Source organism: Ranitomeya imitator, chromosome 2 (genome assembly GCF_032444005.1).
Source record: "Ranitomeya imitator isolate aRanImi1 chromosome 2, aRanImi1.pri, whole genome shotgun sequence".
NCBI lineage: Eukaryota > Metazoa > Chordata > Amphibia > Anura > Dendrobatidae > Ranitomeya > Ranitomeya imitator.
Window position 1 is genome coordinate 167,483,023 of NC_091283.1, and position 18,427 is coordinate 167,501,449.

At 45.3% G+C, this 18,427-nt stretch overlaps 2 protein-coding genes across 2 annotated transcripts in view; both read right to left on the minus strand.

Moving 5' to 3' along the window:
* GATA1 (GATA binding protein 1) overlaps nt 1–5,810 on the minus strand; it is a 32,857-nt gene extending 27,047 nt beyond the window's left edge. The window contains exon 1 of the mRNA XM_069747846.1: nt 5,598–5,810. The gene's annotated coding sequence lies outside the window, so the exon portion shown is untranslated. The remainder of the gene's footprint in view (nt 1–5,597) is intronic.
* A 1,648-nt stretch (nt 5,811–7,458) lies between these two features.
* Nucleotides 7,459–18,093, minus strand: CDK20 (cyclin dependent kinase 20). The gene is made up of 8 exons (XM_069747847.1): nt 17,900–18,093; nt 11,859–11,972; nt 10,544–10,732; nt 10,334–10,455; nt 10,007–10,069; nt 9,811–9,934; nt 8,736–8,891; nt 7,459–8,574 (listed from the first exon to the last, which is right to left on the minus strand). The coding sequence occupies exons 1-8, from the start codon at nt 17,972–17,974 to the stop codon at nt 8,395–8,397; spliced, it is 1,023 nt and encodes a 340-aa protein (XP_069603948.1). The 5' UTR covers nt 17,975–18,093; the 3' UTR covers nt 7,459–8,394.
* Nucleotides 18,094–18,427: the final 334 nt, after the last annotated feature.

Here is an 18,427-nt window from a genome sequence, read left to right on the forward strand (position 1 = left end):
CCTGGCCCCTTTGCAGAGAAACAGCCCCAAAGCATGATGTTTCCACCACCATGCTTTACAGTAGGTATGGTGTTTGATGGATGCAACTCAGTATTCTTTTTCCTCCAAACATGACAAGTTGTGTTTCTACCAAACAGTTCCAGTTTGGTTTCATCAGACCATAGGACATTCTCCCAAAACTCCTCTGGATCATCCAAATGCTCTCTAGCAAACTTCAGACGGGCCCGGACATGTACTGGCTTAAGCAGTGGGACACGTCTGGCACTGCAGGATCTGAGTCCATGGTGGCGTAGTGTGTTACTTATGGTAGGCCTTGTTACATTGGTCCCAGCTCTCTGCAGTTCATTCACTAGGTCCCCCCGCGTGGTTCTGGGATTTTTGCTCACCGTTCTTGTGATCATTCTGACCCCACGGGGTGGGATTTTGCGTGGAGCCCCAGATCGAGGGAGATTATCAGTGGTCTTGTATGTCTTCCATTTTCTAATTATTGCTCCCACTGTTGATTTCTTCACTCCAAGCTGGTTGGCTATTGCAGATTCAGTCTTCCCAGCCTGGTGCAGGGCTACAATTTTGTTTCTGGTGTCCTTTGACAGCTCTTTGGTCTTCACCATAGTGGAGTTTGGAGTCAGACTGTTTGAGGGTGTGCACAGGTGTCTTTTTATACTAATAACAAGTTTAAACAGGTGCCATTACTACAGGTAATGAGTGGAGGAAAGAGGAGACTCTTAAAGAAGAAGTTACAGGTCTGTGAGAGCCAGGAATCTTGATTGTTTGTTTCTGACCAAATACTTATTTTCCACCATAATATGCAAATAAAATGTTAAAAAAACAGACAATATGATTTTCTGGATTTTTTTTTCTCAGCTTGTCTCCCATAGTTGAGGTCTACCTATGGTGTAAACTACAGACGCCTCTCATCTTTTTAAGTGGTGGAACTTGCACTATTGCTGACTGACTAAATACTTTTTTGCCCCACTGTATATATATATATATATATATATATAAATTTATTTTTTTTTTTCAAAAAAAGAGGCAACACTCCATTGTTCAGTATAAAACCTTGCAGGGTTTAATTTACCCACATGTTCAGGCAACGTTTCAGCTCACATTGAGCCTTTCTTAATTGAACTGGGCCAGTCAAGAATGGTCACAGAGTTGTTGTGAAGCCACTCCTTTGTTATTTTAGCTGTGTGCTCAGGGTCATTGTCTTGTTGGAAGGTGAACCTTCGGCCAAGTCTGAGGTCCAGAGCACTGTGGAAGAGGTTTTCATCCAGGATCTCTCTGTACTTGGCCGCATTCATGTTTCCTTCAATGACAACCAATTGTCCTGTCCCTGCAGCTGGAAAACACCCCCATAGCATGATGCTGCCACCACGTTTCACTGTTGGGATTGTATTGGGCAGGTGATGAGCAGTGCCTGGTTTTCTCCACACATACTGCTTAGAATTATCACCGAAAAGTTCTATCTTCATCTAATCAGACCAAAGAATCTTATTTCTCGTAGTCTGGGAGTCCTTAGTTTTTTTTTCAGCAAACTCTTATGCGGGTTTTCATATGCCTTGCACAGAGAAGCTTCCAGCGGGCAACTCTGCCATAAAGGCCCGACTGATGGAGGGCTGCAGTGATAGCTGACTTTGTGGAACTTTCTCCCATCTCCCTACTGCATCTCTGGAGCTCAGCCACAGTGATCTTGGGGTTCTTCTTTACCCCTCTCACCAAGCCTCTTCTCCCACAGCTGCTCAGTTTGGCTGGACGGCCAGGTCTAGAAGATCTCTGGTGGCCCCAAACGTCTTTCATTTAAGGATTATAGAGGCCACTGTGCTCTTAGGAACCTTGGGTGCTGCAGAAATTCTGTTGTAACCTTGCCTTGCCACAATTCTGTCTCTGAGCTCCTTGGCCAGTTTCTTTGACCTCATAATTCTCATTTCGTCCGACATGCACTGTGAGCTGTGAGGTCTTATATAGACAGGTGTGCGCCTTTCCAAATCAAGTGCTATCAGTTTAATTAAACACAGCTGTCCTCCAATGAAGGAGTAGAACCATCTCAAGGAGGATCACAAGGAAATGGACAGCATGTGACTTAACCCTTTTCTGACATGTGACGTACTATCCCGTCGAGATGAGGCGGGCCCGTATGACCACCGACGGGATAGTACGTCATAGCGATCTGCCGCGCTCATGGGGGGAGCGCGGCCGGGTGTCAGCTATCGCAGCTGACATCCGGCACAATGTGCCAGGAGCGGTCATGGACCGCTCCCGGCACATTAACCCCCGGCACACCGCGATCAAACATGATCGCGGTGTGCCGGCGGTATAGGGGAGCATCGCGCAGGGAGGGGGCTCCCTGCGGGCTTCCCTGAGACCCACACAGCAACGTGATGTGATCGCGTTGCTGCGATGGTCTCTTACCTCCTCCTTCTCCTTGCAGGCCCGGATCCAAGATGGCCGCAGCATCCGGGTCCTGCAGGGAGGGATGTGGCTTCACAGCGCCTGCTCAGAGCAGGCACTGTGAAGCCTGCAGCTGTGCATGTCAGATCGCTGATCTGACAAACTGCACAGCAAAGTGTCAGATCAGCGATCTTACACTATAACATGATGCCCCCCCCTGGGGCAATGTTATAATGTAAAAAAAAAAATCCCCCAAAAATTCTCCACCCCCCAAAAAAATATTGTTCCTATAAATACATTTCTTTATCTAAATAAAAAATATCACCCCCTTAGTTAGGGAAAAATTAATTAAAAAAAAAAAAAATGTATTTATTTCCATTTTCCCGTTAGGGTTAGGGCTAAGACTACAGGTAGGGTTGGGGCTAAAGTTAGGGTTGGGGCTAACGTTAGGGTTAGGGTTTGGGCTAAAGTTAGGATTACATTTACGGTTGGGAATAGGGTTGGGATTAGGGGTGTGTTTAGGGTTACCGTTGAGATTAGGGTTAGGGGTGTGTTTGGATTAGGGTTTCAGTTATAATTGGGGGGTTTCCACTGTTTAGGCACATCGGGGGTTCTCCAAACGCGACATGGCATCCGATCTCAATTCCAGCTAATTCTGCGTTGAAAAAGTAAAACAGTGCTCCTTCCCTTCCGAGCTCTCCCGTGTGCCCACACAGGGGTTTACCCCAACATTTGGGGTATCGGCGTACTCAGGACACATTGGACAACAACTTTTGGGGTCCAATTTCTCCTGTTAACCCTTGGAAAAATACAAAACTGGGGGCTAAAAAATTTTTGTGGGAAAAAAAGATTTTTTTATTTTCACGGCTCTGCGTTATAAACTGTAGTGAAACACTTGGGGGTTCAAAGTTCTCACGACACATCTAGATAAGTTCCTTAGGGGGTCTAGTTTCCAATATGGGGTCACTTGTGAGGGGTTTCTACTGTTTAGGTACATTAGGGGCTCTACAAACGCAATGTGATGCCTGCAGACCATTCCATGTAAGTCTGCATTCCAAATGGCGCTCCTTCCCTTCAGAGCTCTCCCATGCGCCCAAACGGTGGTCCCCCCACATTTGGGGTATCAGTGTACTCAGGACAAATTGGACAACAACTTTTGGGGTCCAATTTCTCCTGTTACCCTTGGAAAAATACAAAACTGGGGGCTAAAAAATAATTTTTGTGGGAAAAAAAGATTTTTTTATTTTCACGGCTCTGCGTTATAAACTGTAGTGAAACACTTGGGGGTTCAAAGTTCTCACGACACATCTAGATAAGTTCCTTAGGGGGTCTACTTTCCAAAATGGTGTCAGTTGTGGGGAGTTTCAATGTTTAGGCACATCAGTGGCTCTCCAAACGCAACATGGCAACCCATCTCAATTCCTGTCAATTTTGCATTGAAAAGTCAAATGGCGCTCCTTCCCTTCCAAGCTCTGCCATGCGCCCAAACAGTGGTTTTCCCCCACATATGGGGTATCAGCGTACTCAGGGCAAATTTTACAACAACGTTTGGGGTCCAATTTCTTCTCCTACCCATGGGAAAATAAAAAATTGGGGTCGAAAAGATCATTTTTGTGAAAAAAAAAATGATTTTTTATTTTTACGGCTCTGCATTATAAACTTCTGTGAAGCACTTGCTGGGTCAAAGTGCTCACCACACATCTAGATAAGTTCCTTAGGGGGTCTACTTTCCAAAATGGTGTCACTTATGGGGGGGTTTCAATGTTTAGGCACATGAGTGGCGCTCTCCAAACGCAACATGGCGTCCCATCTCAATTCCAGTCAATTTTGCATTGAAAAGTCAAATGGCGCTCCTTCCCTTCCGAGCTCTGCCATGCGCCCAAACAGTGGTTTTCCCCCACATATGGGGTATCAGCGTACTCAGGACAAATTGTACAACAACCTTTGGGGTCCATTTTCTCCTGTTACCCTTGGTAAAATAAAACAAATTGGAGCTGAATTAATTTTTTGTGAAAAAAAAGTTAAATGTTCATTTTTATTTAAACATTCTAAAAATTCCTATGAAACGCCTGAAGGGTTAATAAACTTCTTGAATGTAGTTTTGAGCACCTTGAGGGGTGTAGTTTTTAGAATGGTGTCACACTTGTTTATTTTCTATCATATAGACCCCTCAAAATGACTTCAAATGAGATGTGGTCCCTAAAATAAAATGGTGTTGTAAAAAATGATAAATTGCTGGTCAACTTTTAACCCTTATAACTCCCTAACAAAAAAAAATTTTGGTTCCAAAATTGTGCTGATGTAAAGTAGACATGTGGGAAATGTTACTTATTAAGTATTCTGTGTGACATCTCTGTGATTTAATTGCATAAAAATTCAAAGTTGGAAAATTGTGAAATTTTCAAAATTTTTGCCAAATTTCCGTTTTTTTTCCATAAATAAACGCAGGTAATATCAAATAAATTTTACCACTATCATTAAGTACAATATGTCATGAGAAAACAATGTCAGAATCACCGTGATCCGTTGAAGCGTTCCAGAGTTACAATCTCATAAAGGGACAGTGGTCAGAATTGTAAAAATTAGCCTGGTCCATAACGTGCAAACCACCCTTGGGGGTAAAGGGGTTAAATATGAGTGTCTGAGCAAAGGGTCTGAATACTTATGACCATGTGATATTTCAGTTTTTCTTTTTTATTAAATTTGCATAAATGTCTGCATTTCTGTGTTTTTTTTTTTTTTTTTCAGTCAAGATGGGGTGCAGAGTGTACATTAATGAGAAAAAAAAATGAACTTTTTTGAATTTACCAAATGGCTGCAATGAAACAAAGAGTGAAACATGTAAAGGGATCTGAATACTTTCCGTACCCACTGTAAATCTGATACAATGGTAAAGGATGACGGATTAATCACAGTAAATAGGATATATGTGTGTGTGTGTGTGTGTGTGTGTGTGTGTATACACTCTATACATTATGTATACGATATAATATATATACCGGTACACATTTTATGTGCAGTGCAAGATTCAATGTATGATTTCAGCAAGGGGCCTATGTGATAAAATGCTAGATTTGCACATTTGCCGATGTAGCAAAGTGTCAGGATTGCGAGTGGGCACAAGTTACAGGACAAGTTCAGCTCTGCTACATCAGTCCGGGATGTAGTGTGATCTCCCGCGTACGCATAGATGTGCATGTAGGACTTACCTCCGGCAGGAGAACGACACAAGGCACCTTGTTGAATTCCTCTTTTCTAGATTCACCCCAAATTTCTTGGTTTCGGTAGCAGATCCTCCTCCGGGTGCACCCTGACCCCAGTAATCCTTTGCCTTAACAGACAGTACACCTCTTCTCTCCCAGACGCCCGTACCCCTTATAGGCACTAGTCCCTCCACACAAGCAGGTCCCTTCCGTAGCCCCGCCTGCACTGGAGAAAGGTCCCACTGTACGAGGGTGGGGTGGGGAGGCTGGGACCTACTGCACCCCCACCCCTAATTAATATACAGGGTCATAAATGACCTCTGAACTTATAATATAGCGTATATTAGATTTTTAAACTGGATTACCACAAATTGGAAGGGCTGATATATTTTAGCTGCCAACATAAAAGATAGATAGATACATGATAGATAGATAGATAGATAGATAGACCTAGTATCTTGAGGGTGGAAATTTCCACAGGACAGAAAGAGTTAACTGATATTTCTGGGAATGGGATTTTTTTTGGTCTTCTTTTTCTAGGGTTTTGCTCCCCTGCACAGAAATGAAGACTTGCCAGAGGACCTGACGCTCACTTCAGCCCCTGATAATGAAAGAAACCACAGTTCTTAGATCTTATGACATCTTGTTGACCCCCCACCACCAGGACAGTCCTTGAAAAAAAAAAAAGGAAGGAATACATGGATGCAAATGTATGTGTTTTGTGTTGGAATTAAATTTCAAATGTTCTTCTAAAAAAAAAAAAAAGTTTTTAATGTTGCCAAGTGCCCCCCTGTCCCCCCAGCTCTGGCTGATTGAGGCCGGGGGCAGTGCAGAGGTTAGGGGTACAATGCTGTATGGTGGGTGCAGTGATAGTGGGCACCGCCGGACCGTCTTCTGCTCCCGAGGTTACAGCTCGCCCGCCACTCCCTCCTCTCATCACCACAACTCCCTCCTCCGTGTAACTGATGTCAGTCTGTGCCAAACTTGTCTCTCAAGAATCAGATAGCATCTTATCACTTCTGAGCAGCCAACAGGGAGGAGAAGGGACCAGCCACCAGCCTAGCCACAGAGGACAGCCCCAGTCCTGCTGCATCAATTAACCTTCTCCATGCTGAACCCAACAATGAGCACAAGCCCCCTGCAAGGCTACAGGCAGAGGGGAGATGAAACGACTGCTGGTATTTCGAGGACTGGGTTACTACACATGTCCTGACTGCAGATCTTTATCCTGCGGACTACAGACTGCTAGGGAGCAGCATACAGGCTGCTGTACAATGGCCTCTGACTGCTGAGAAGTGTATATACTGCACTGGGATTATACTAACTGCCTATACTTAGGAGTATCATCCATGCGTGGTCGATGAGGGGGACAACACGTATGATAACCATCTGCAAAGCGATTTTTGTAATGAGTCCCTTGCTCCCCTGACTTTTTCTAGAGATACATGAAGGTCCTACGTGCGTCTACCGGACAGACATGGCCTATACTATAGAGATGCCGTAAATGTCTTAGATGGAAAAAAAACCCCTTTAAGTCAAGGGCAAGATGGGAACCTTGAAGTGAGCTTCTCCTTGTAGTGCAGCCTCTTATAACCCACCATTATTTGTGGGGGTATATGGGGACCTGGATTTCAACCTGCTCCATCCTTTAGTTTTGGAGATGGGGGTTGCGTGTAATAGCTTTATGGGCGCCTTTAGGCTGAAGGTTTACCTTAATTGACCCTACAGGTCTCGATTAGGGAAGTGCACACACAGAGCACGCTGGAGCAGGGGGCACCACGCAATGCAGGGCGAGGAGCTGGAGTGGCGACCATATTCCCAGACACCGGCAACATCTTACCAGAATAAAAGGACAAATACACTAGAATGACATTTACTCTGTTTACTTTTATTTTACAGGAAATGCAATTGTAGATTTACTCTTTGTGGAATTGCTACACTAGGAATTGTCTTCTGTGATTACAGGAATGGCTCCCGTACACTCGTATGCTCCTTCCCCGCTTATCTGTAAACTCCGGCAGATAAAAGTAACGCTACCGCCATACTGAGTAAGTGCTATGTAAGCGATTGCTCAGCTAATTACTTATATCCACAAACACTTCTCACATCTAGAAGGGTTACAAAAGCGCAGCAGTGGGATGTTTATTACCTAGGGGGCTACTTTCTCAGAGGGCAAGTGATGAGCTCGGCCTGGCAGGGTAAGAGTTAAGTGCCGCTCTACATCTCGTGTCCCTGTCAAGTTTTTTTTTTTTTTTTCTGGCTGTCACACAAAGTGCTGAGACATGGAGCTCCCCACACACCCCGAGCCCAGAGTGACTGACTAGCACTCCTTATCTCTGGCACCCAGATAACCCGCGGAGCTGCGCCCATCCCGCAGCAGGGAAGGGAGAGAAGAAATGGAGCCAGCAACTATTAACAGCCCCTCAGAAAGACCAGGGACCTTACACTTTAATCATGAGTCCAGTATAACCGGGGTCCCCTACCAATCCCAGCCCACTGCTCGGGTGGGGAAAGGGTTATTTCCATTTTTGTAAGTCATCACCAACTATCCATAGGAAGGGGTCACAGTGATCCCGCCGCTGAAATGCCGCGGTGGCAAATCATTGTGCCATAAACTATTAACAGTGATCCGGTCCGTTTGCGCCCACCGCTCTACTCTGGCATTTCAGAGCCCCGTTCTCAAGGTTGCAGAGACCCCCAGCGATCAGCACGTTGTCACCTATCCACAGTGGGATAGGAGAACCTCTACCTAAAGCCTTCACATGAAGAGTCCCGGCACCTGCGGACAAGGCCTGGACCGCGCTCAGAGACCATGGAGGAAGTCACTCAGGAGGCCGGGGTCCACCAGGCTGTCACATACAGGCTCTTCTGTGTGAAACTCTCTCTGGAGTTGTCTGCTTCTTCTTCCGCCCCTCTGGGGAATAGGCAACTCCGAATGATGAGCAGGGAGAGGCTCCCGAAAAAAATACGGATGGAGAAGAGCCTGGAAGAGAATGCAGTGATCATGGGGGGACACAGAAAAGAGGACAGCCCCTCTGAAAGCGAGTGGTCGGAGAGTCATCACCGATGGACAGAGAGGGCCATGCAGGGGTTAACTGATCCCCATTCTGCATGCTTAGCGGATGGCGAGATGGGATCGCTTACCTCCGCCGCTCGGATCCGCAGGCTGGACGGATACACCAGGAAGCGCATAAGGAGCTGCAGAGCCTCGGGAGAGGTGTCGGGGACGATGCGCTCCGGGGGGAGAGGACGGTGTTCCTTGAAAGAAATCTTATTATAATCTGGGAGTTCGGCAATTTCCTGCAGTGAGAAAAGAAAAATCCATCACATCCGATTGTGACTGCTGATCAGCAACAGGCATCAGATTTACAGTGCCGGCAACCAGACGATTAAAGGGCTTCTCCGCCACGAAGGATGGATGTTTGTTAAAGAGTCTTTAAAATTAAGGGGATCACAGGGAATCCTGCTAATAGGAAGCTCAGAAATGAGTGTAAATCAGTCAGAAAGGGTTAAACTGCCCTGCAGCGCCACCACAGGCGAGAAGAGGCATTACACAGTTCACATGGAAATAAAAGACTCAAAAAGCCCTAATACAGGGTCAGGACAAAGCTTTACAACCACAACTGTAATCAATCGGTTTCATTTTCATTAGAGCCGCAAAGAATTTCTTAAAGGAGTTTTTGTCTCTGATTAAAGGGAGTCCATCACTAGGTTTTTGCCATCTGATCAGAGATCAGTATAATGACACAGGGCATCCAATTCCAGCGATGTGTCACTTACTGGGCTGCTTACTTTAGTTTTGATAACATCGCAGTTTAATCAGTAGTAGATTATCAATAGAAGACTAGTAAACCTGCTGCCAGGTAGACCAATCGCGTACCACCACTGATTGTGCATAGGCAGAAAATGACCAATCAGTGGTGTGGGAGGGGTTACACACAGCTCAGCCTTCAGAGAACTGCTAGATCTGCAGCTGAGAAAACGGTGATTTTAGCACAATTGCACCAAAAAGCTAAGTGACATCACTGGAATCAAGGTCTGTGCCCCTACATTATGCTGAACTCAGATGGGGCAGGAAAAACCTGGTGACAGATTCCCTTTAAGGGATGGATGATATAGCCCTTCATGATCACATGAGTGGTGGTGGGGGGTCCATCCTATGAGAAAGAATACCCCTTTTAGACATGTAAAAAGGCTGAGCCTCAGATGAGGCACTCACGGGCCATGTCTTCACATTAGGTGTGCCGAGTGTTCGGAGGACACAGCACAGCTGCTCAATGTCATTTTCTCCAGGAAAGAGGGGAGAACCATTCAAAAGCTCCCCAAAAATGCAGCCAACGGCCCTAGAGATGAGAGCAGAGTTATAAAACCACACTTCTACAAGTAATGCGTGCCGGACCAGGCAGGAAACTCACCACAGATCTACACCCTCGTCATATTTGCGGGCCCCATACAGCAGCTCGGGCGCGCGGTACCATCTGGAAATCACATGGAAAATAAAGAAAAAAAACTATGAACCAGGTTCATAACCTAAAAGAGGCCTGTATACCAAAAACAAGGTATTTAAAGGGAAAGTTTCATAGTACATGCAGCTTTTAGAAAGAACTGAATATTATGGAGACCTGGACTCCAGGCTCACACTTTCCAGCTGTTGCAGAACTACTACAACAACCAGCATGTCCTGCCAGCTTGCAGTAGTTTTGAACAGATGGAGTGCCACAACCTGAGAACTTCTGACCAACCTGGTGGCTACTTGATGACTGTACAGACGTCCCCTGTCATTGGAAAATACTCGTGCTAAACCAAAATCTGCGATCTTGAGAAGCCCGGAGGAACTGATGAGCAGATTTGCTGGTTTGAGGTCCTGTCACGAGTAAGGCAGAAGATGTTGGGTGAGTAGTACTCGGGCACTGGCTTGTAGAGCCAGCTCCATGTAGAATGGTGGCACTGACCCGATGCATGATGGAATTTTCATGGCAGAACTTGACTCCTTTCAGCAGCATCATCATGTAACCTTTCACCTGGGCTTCGGTGAGCGGCTGCTCAGAGTTCCTGATCACTTCAGAGAGGTCAGAAAGCATGTACTCGAAGACGAGGACAAATCCAGTGCCATGTGGGAACACCTCCCTCAGCTTCACCACCTACAGACACAGAAGACGAACCTAACAGACTGCTAAAGAGAGGAAGAAAGCAGGGGACAAAAGCTTACACTACAGAGGTGAAGAGGAAGGAGGCAGAGCTAACACTACAGAGGTGAAGAGGAAGGAGACAGAGCCAACACTACGGAGGTGAAGAGGAAGGAGGCAGAGCTAACACTACAGAGGTGAAGAGGAAGGAGACAGAGCCAACACTACGGAGGTGAAGAGGAAGGAGAAAGAGCCAACACTACAGAGGTGAAGAGGAAGGAGGCAGAGCTAACACTACAGAGGTGAAGAGGAAGGAGACAGAGCTAACACTACAGAGGTGAAGAGGAAGGAGGCAGAGCTAACACTACAGAGGTGAAGAGGAAGGAGACAGAGCTAACACTACAGAGGTGAAGAGGAAGGAGACAGAGCCAACACTACAGAGGTGAAGAGGAAGGAGGCAGAGCCAACACTACAGAGGTGAAGAGGAAGGAGACAGAGCCAACACTACAGAGGTGAAGAGGAAGGAGACAGAGCTAACACTACAGAGGTGAAGAGGAAGGAGACAGAGCTAACACTACAGAGGTGAAGAGGAAGGAGACAGAGCCAACACTACAGAGGTGAAGAGGAAGGAGACAGAGCCAACACTACAGAGGTGAAGAGGAAGGAGGCAGAGCTAACACTACAGAGGTGAAGAGGAAGGAGACAGAGCTAACACTACAGAGGTGAAGAGGAAGGAGACAGAGCCAACACTACAGAGGTGAAGAGGAAGGAGACAGAGCCAACACTACAGAGGTGAAGAGGAAGGAGGCAGAGCCAACACTACAGAGGTGAAGAGGAAGGAGACAGAGCCAACACTACAGAGGTGAAGAGGAAGGAGACAGAACCAACACTACAGAGGTGAAGAGGAAGGAGACAGAGCTAACACTACAGAGGTGAAGAGGAAGGAGACAGAGCCAACACTACAGAGGTGAAGAGGAAGGAGACAGAGCTAACACTACAGAGGTGAGGAGGAAGGAGACAGAGCTAACACTAGAGGGCAGAAGTAGATGGTAACATATATAAGCAGCAGAGGGGAGAGTACTAATACCCCTCACTGATGATTCTCCATATTGTGACACTAGATGAGTAACTCCTCACTCACATATGGATTGTCTTCGATCTCGCGCAGGGCCTTGATCTCCCTCAGAGCCTGGTTCGGGATGCCTTCCTCTAGTTTCCTCAGAGCCACTTTCTTAAGGGCGACAGCCTCCCCAGTCTGAAAATATCAAAGAACAAGAAAATCATAAAATATCAGACATGAATGTTCTGTGAAATTCCCCTTTGTTTGCTGCAGGATAGTCTATGTGACAACATTCTGTTGGTTTCTCTTTAGGATATTGATTTATAAGGAGCTCTGGCGCCACAAGCTGGTAAATCTAGGGTACTGCAATTCATTAAAAAATAAGATCCACAACCCTTCTACATGAGCTCCAGCATACAGGTGCATCTCACTAATTGAGAATATCATCAAAAAGTTAACTTATTTCAGTTCTTCAATACAAAAAGTGAAACTCCTATATTATATAGAGTCATTACAAATAGAGTGATCTATTTCAAGTGTTTATTTCTGTTAACCCCTTTACCCCAAGGGTGGTTTGCACGTTAATGACCAGGCCAATTTTTACAATTCTGACCACTGTCCCTTTATGAGGTTATAACTCCGAAACGCTTCAACGGATCCTGGTGATTCTGACATTGTTTTCTCGTGACATATTGTACTTCATGATAGTGGTAAAATTTCTTTGATAGTACCTGCGTTTATTTGTGAAAAAAACGGAAATTTGGCGAAAATTTTGAAAATTTCGCAATTTTCAAACTTTGAATTTTTATGCAATTAAATCACAGAGATATGTCACACAAAATACTTAATAAGTAACATTTCCCACATGTCTCCTTTACATCAGCATAATTTTGGAACCAAATTTTTTTTTTGTTAGGGAGTTATAAGGGTTAAAAGTTGACCAGCAATTTCTCATTTTTACAACACCATTTTTTTTTAGGGACCACGTCTCATTTGAAGTCATTTTGAGGGGTCTATATGATAGAAAATTCCCAAGTGTGACACCATTCTAAAAACTGCACCCCTCAAGGTGCTCAAAACCACATTCAAGAAGTTTATTAACCCTTCAGGTGTTTAATAGGAATTTTTGGAATGTTTAAATAAAAATGAACATTTAACTTTTTTACACAAAAAATTTACTTCAGCTCCAATTTGTTTTATTTTACCAAGGGTAACAGGAGAAATTGGACCCAAAAAGTTGTTGTCCAATTTGTCCTGAGTACGCTGATACCCCATATGTGGCAGTAAACCACTGTTTGGGCGCATGGGAGAGCTCGGAAGGGAAGGAGCGCCGTTTGACTTTTCAATGCAAAATTGACAGGAATTGAGATGGGACGCCATGTTGCGTTTGGAGAGCCACTGATGTGCCTAAACATTGAAACCCCCCACAAGTGACACCATTTTGGAAAGTAGACCCCCTAAGGAACTTATCTGGATGTGTGGTGAGCACTTTGACCCACCAAGGGCTTCACAGAAGTTTATAATGCAGAGCCATAAAAATAAAACAAAATTTTTTTCCCACAAAAATTATTTTTTAGCCCCCAGTTTTGTATTTTCCCTAGGGTAACAGGAGAAATTGGACCCCAAAAGTTGTTGTCCAATTTGTCCTGAGTACGCTGATACCCCATATGTGGGGGGGAACCACCGTTTGGGCGCATGGGAGGGCTCGGAAGGGAAGGAGCGCCATTTGGAATGCAGACTTAGATGGAATGGTCTGCAGGCGTCACATTGCGTTTGCAGAGCCCCTAATGTACCTAAACAGTAGAAACCCCCCACAAGTGACACCATTTTGGAAAGTAGACCCCCTAAGGAACTCATATTGATGTGTTGTGAGAGCTTTGAACCCCCAAGTATTTCACTACAGTTTATAACGCAGAGCCATGCAAATAAAAAATATTTTTTTTCCACAAAAATTATATTTTAGCCCCCAGTTTTGTATTTTTCCAAGGTTAGCAGGAGAAATTGGACCCTAAATGTTGTTGTCCAATTTGTCCTGAGTACGCTGATACCCGATATGTGGGGGGGAACCACCGTTTGGGCGCATGGGAGGGCTCGGAAGGGAAGGAGCATCATTTGGAATGCAGACTTAGATGGATTGGTCTGCAGGCGTCACATTGCGTTTGCAGAGCCCCTAATGTACCTAAACAGTAGAAACCCCCCACAAGTGACCCCATATTGGAAACTAGACCCCTCAATGAACTTATCTAGATGTGTTGTGAGAACTTTGAACCCCCAAGTGTTTCACTACAGTTTATAACGCAGAGCCGTGAAAATAAAAAATCTTTTTGTTTTCCCACAAAAATTATTTTTTAGCCCCCAGTTTTGTATTTTCCCAAGGGTAACAGGAGAAATTGGTCCACAAAAGTTGTTGTCCAATTTGTCCTGAGTACGCTGATACCCCATATGTTGGGGTAAACCCCTGTTTGGGCACACAGGAGAGCTCGGAAGGGAAGGAGCACTGTTTTACTTTTTCAACGCAGAATTGGCTGGAATTGAGATCGGACGCCATGTCGTGTTTGGAGAGCCCCTGATGTGCCGAAACAGTGGAAACCCCCCAATTATAACTGAAACCCTAATCTAAACACACCCCTAACCCCAACGGTAACCCTAACCACACCTCTAACCCTGACACACCCCTAACCCTAATCCCAACCCTATTCCCAACTGTAAATGTAATCTAAACCCTAACCCTAACTGTAGCCCCAACCCTAACCCTAGCCCTAGCCCTAACCCTAGCCCTAGCCCTAACCCTAGCCCTAACCCTAGCCCTAATGGGAAAATGGAAATAAATACATTTTTTTTTATTTTTCCCTAACTAAGGGGGTGATGAAGGGGGGTTTGATTTACTTTTATAGCGAGTTTTTTAGCGGATTTTTATGATTGGCAGCCGTCACACACTGAAAGACCCTTTTTATTGCAAAAAATATTTTTTGCAATACCACATTTTGAGAGCTATAATTTTTCCATATTTTGGTCCACAGAGTCATGTGAGGTCTTGTTTTTTGCGGGACGAGTTGACGTTTTTATTGAAAACATTTTTGGGCACGTGACATTTTTTGATCGCTTTTTATTCCGATTTTTGTGAGGAAGAATGACCAAAAGCCAGCTATTCATGAATTTCTATTGGGGGAGGCGTTTATACCGTTCCGCGTTTGGTAAAATTGATAAATCAGTTTTATTCTTCGGGTCAGTACGATTACAGCGATACCTCATTTATATCATTTTTTTATGGTTTGGCGCTTTTATACGATAAAAACTATTTTACAGAAAAAATAATTATTTTTGCATCGCTTTATTCTCAGGACTATAACTTTTTTATTTTTTTGCTGATGATGCTGTATGGCGGCTCTTTTTTTGCGGGACAATATGACGCTTTCAGCGGTACCATGGTTATTTATATCTGTCCTTTTGATCGCGTGTTATTCCACTTTTTGTTCGGCGGTATGATAATAAAGCGTTGTTTTTTGCCTCGTTTTTTTTTTTTTTTCTTACGGTGTTTACTGAAGGGGTTAACTAGTGGGACAGTTTTATAGGTCGGGTCGTTACGGACGCGGCGATACTAAATATGTGTACTTTTATTGGTTTTTTTTTTTTATTTAGATGAAGAAATGTATTTATGGGAATAATATTTTTTTTTTTTTTCATTATTTTGGAATATTTTTTTTTATTTTTTTACACATTTGGAAAATTTTTTTTTACTTTTTTACTTTGTCTCAGGGGGGGACATCACAGATCAGTGATCTGACAGTTTGCACAGCACTCTGTCAGATCACTGATCTGATATGCAGCGCTGCAGGCTTCACAGTGCCTGCTCTGAGCAGGCTCTGTGAAGCCACCTCCCTCCCTGCAGGATCCGCGGCCATCTTGGATCCGGGGCTGGACTGAGCAGGGAGGGAGGTGAGACCCTCGCAGCAACGCGATCACATCGCGTTGCTCCGGGGGTCTCAGGGAAGCCCGCAGGGAGCCCCCTCCCTGCGCGGTGCTTCCCTGCACCGCCGGCACATCGCGATCATCTTTGATCGCGGTGTGCCAGGGGTTAATGTGCCGGGGGCGGTCCGTGACCGCTCCTGGCACATAGTGCCGGATGTCAGCTGCGATAAGCAGCTGACACCCGGCCGCGCTCCCCCCGTGAGCGCGGCCGATCGGCTATGACGTACTATCCCGTCCAGGGTCAGATAAGCCCAGGGCACCTCGACGGGACAGTACGTCTAAGGTCACAGAGGGGTTAATGTTGATGATTATGGCTTACAGCCAATGATAACCGAAAAGTCATTATCTCAGTAAATTAGAATACTTTATAACACAGGCTTGAAAAAATTATTTTAAAATCCGAAATGTTGGCCTACTGAAACGTATGTTCAGTAAATTCACTCAATACTTGGTTGGGGCTCCTTTTGCATCAATGTGGCGTGGCATGGAGACGATCAGCCTGTGGCACTGCTGAGGTGTTATGGAAGCCCAGAAACTTTATAATAGCAGCTTGAATGGAAATTTCATTCTCCAGCAGGACTTGGCACCTGTCCACACTGCCAAAAGTACCAATACCTGGTTTACAAACAACAGTATCACTGTGCTTGATTGGCAGCAAACTCACCTGACCTTAACCCCATAGAGAATCTATAGTGTATTGTCAAGAGGAAGATGAGAGACACCAGACCCAAGAATGCAGACGAGCTGAAGGCTGCTATCAAAGCAACCTGGGCTTCCATAACCCCTCAGCAGTGCCACAGGCTGATCGCCTCCATGCCACGCCGCATTGATGCAAAAGTATTGAGTGCATTTACTGAACATACATTTCAGTAGGCTAACATTTTGGATTTTAAAATAATTTTTCAAGCTGGTGTTATAAAGTATTCTAATTTACTGAGATAATGACTTTTGGGTTGTCTATTAATAATAATCTTTATTTTTATATAGCGCTAACATATTCCGCAGCGCTTTACAATTTTGCACACATTATCATCACTGTCCCCGATGGGGCTCACAATCTAGAATCCCTATCAGTATGTCTTTGGAATGTGGGAGGAAACCAGAGTGCCCGGAGGAAACCCACGCAAACACGGAGAGAACATACAAACTCTTTGCAGATGTTGTCCTGGGTGGGATTAGAACCCAGGACTCCAGCACTGCAAGGCTGCTGTGCTAACCACTGAGCCACCGTGCTGCCCGTGTCTATTGGCTGTAAGCCATAATCATCAACATTAACAGAAATAAACACATGAAATAGATCCCTCTGTGTGTAGTGACTCTATACATGAGTTTCACTTTCTGTACTGAAGAACTGAAATAAATGCAGGTTTTGCTGATATTCTCAGTTAGTGAGGAGCACCGTAGGTGCAGGGCGCGGCTCAGCTGCTACCAGTGTTATACAGCCAGCACCTGCCTAACTACACTGACCCCATGCCTAATAAGGTGCCTATAACCTGCAGTAACCACCGATCGACCAAACTGCTGCATGACCAGCTCTGCCCTCACCTACTGTATCCTCACCCATCCCTTGTAGAGTGTGAGCCCTCGCGGGCAGGGTCCTCTCTCCTCCTGTACCAGTCATGACTTGTATTGTTTAAGATTATTGTACTTGTTTTTATTATGTATACCCCTCCTTACATGTAAAGCGCCATGGAATAAATGGCGCTATAATAATAAATAATGATAATAAATTGAAAAATAAACAACGCTTTTAAAAACACTAAGTATAAAAAAAACGCATGAGCTCCCACTCCCTTAAAAAAAAAAAAAAACCCATTTGTTGTTACTGCGTCTATGAGAGCACGATCTGCGAAAGAAGAAATAATGGATAGAGCCGCCATGTCTCAGGGTCACGTGATGCGGTCACAATTCCCGCACAAGAAGCGCAGAGAAAACTAACAATGGCAGCAGTGCGGTTTTTCACTGTAGTATTTGTCCCAGCACATACTATGGTGCACAGCGTCATTCAGAGCTACGACTGATAAATAAGTGCACCCCCTGTATGTGAGACATCACGTGACATATACACAGTCGGAGAGCCCCTTTAGCCCAGGGCTCCGCGTCACGTGACACTGCTGCCTCCTCACATTCCGGCCTCCTCCTAGTCCAGTCACCTCTATGTGTTTGGCTTTGAACACGATGCCGTGAGCCCCCTCTCCGATCCGCCCCAGCAGGCTGTACTGCTCCATCCGCCCGCCACCACCGCAGGCCCCGGGAGCAGGCCGGAGTGCGGCTACGGGTTACCTGGCAACAGCAGACGGGACACAGCGTCATGTGACCACTGGGGAACGCCCCTTCGCTTTGCATTATGGGGAGACGGGAAAAGCGCGGGAGAAAGGGAGCGCTCGCGGCCAGATAGACTGTCTCTACTGACAGAGACGAAGAGAAGAGATGCGAGGAGGAGGCCGGCACGGCGCTGTGCTGCTCCACCGCACACCGTCCCACCATACTGAGTGGCTCCACCGCACACCGTCCCACCATACTGAGTGGCTCCACCACAACGAGATCGGTCCTTGTTTTTTTACACCTTATTTCTCTTCTTCCAAGAGCCGTCAGTTTTTGTTCTTTATCTTGCCCCACAGCCATACGAGGGCTTGCTTTTTTTTTCAGGATAAGTCGCAGAAATAACACTGATATGGTAC

Bases quoted from the DNA above. Each gene is read 5' to 3' on its own strand.
- CDK20 (XM_069747847.1), bottom strand. From the start codon at position 17,974: ATGGAGCAGTACAGCCTGCTGGGGCGGATCGGAGAGGGGGCTCACGGC. The intron at 9,935-10,006 runs GTGAGTTTCCTG...TCTCATCTCTAG, and splicing joins GACGAGGGTGTAGATCTGTG to GGCCGTTGGCTGCATTTTTG. The intron at 8,892-9,810 runs GTGAGTGCCTCA...TTCTCACTGCAG, and splicing joins CTAATGTGAAGACATGGCCC to GAAATTGCCGAACTCCCAGA.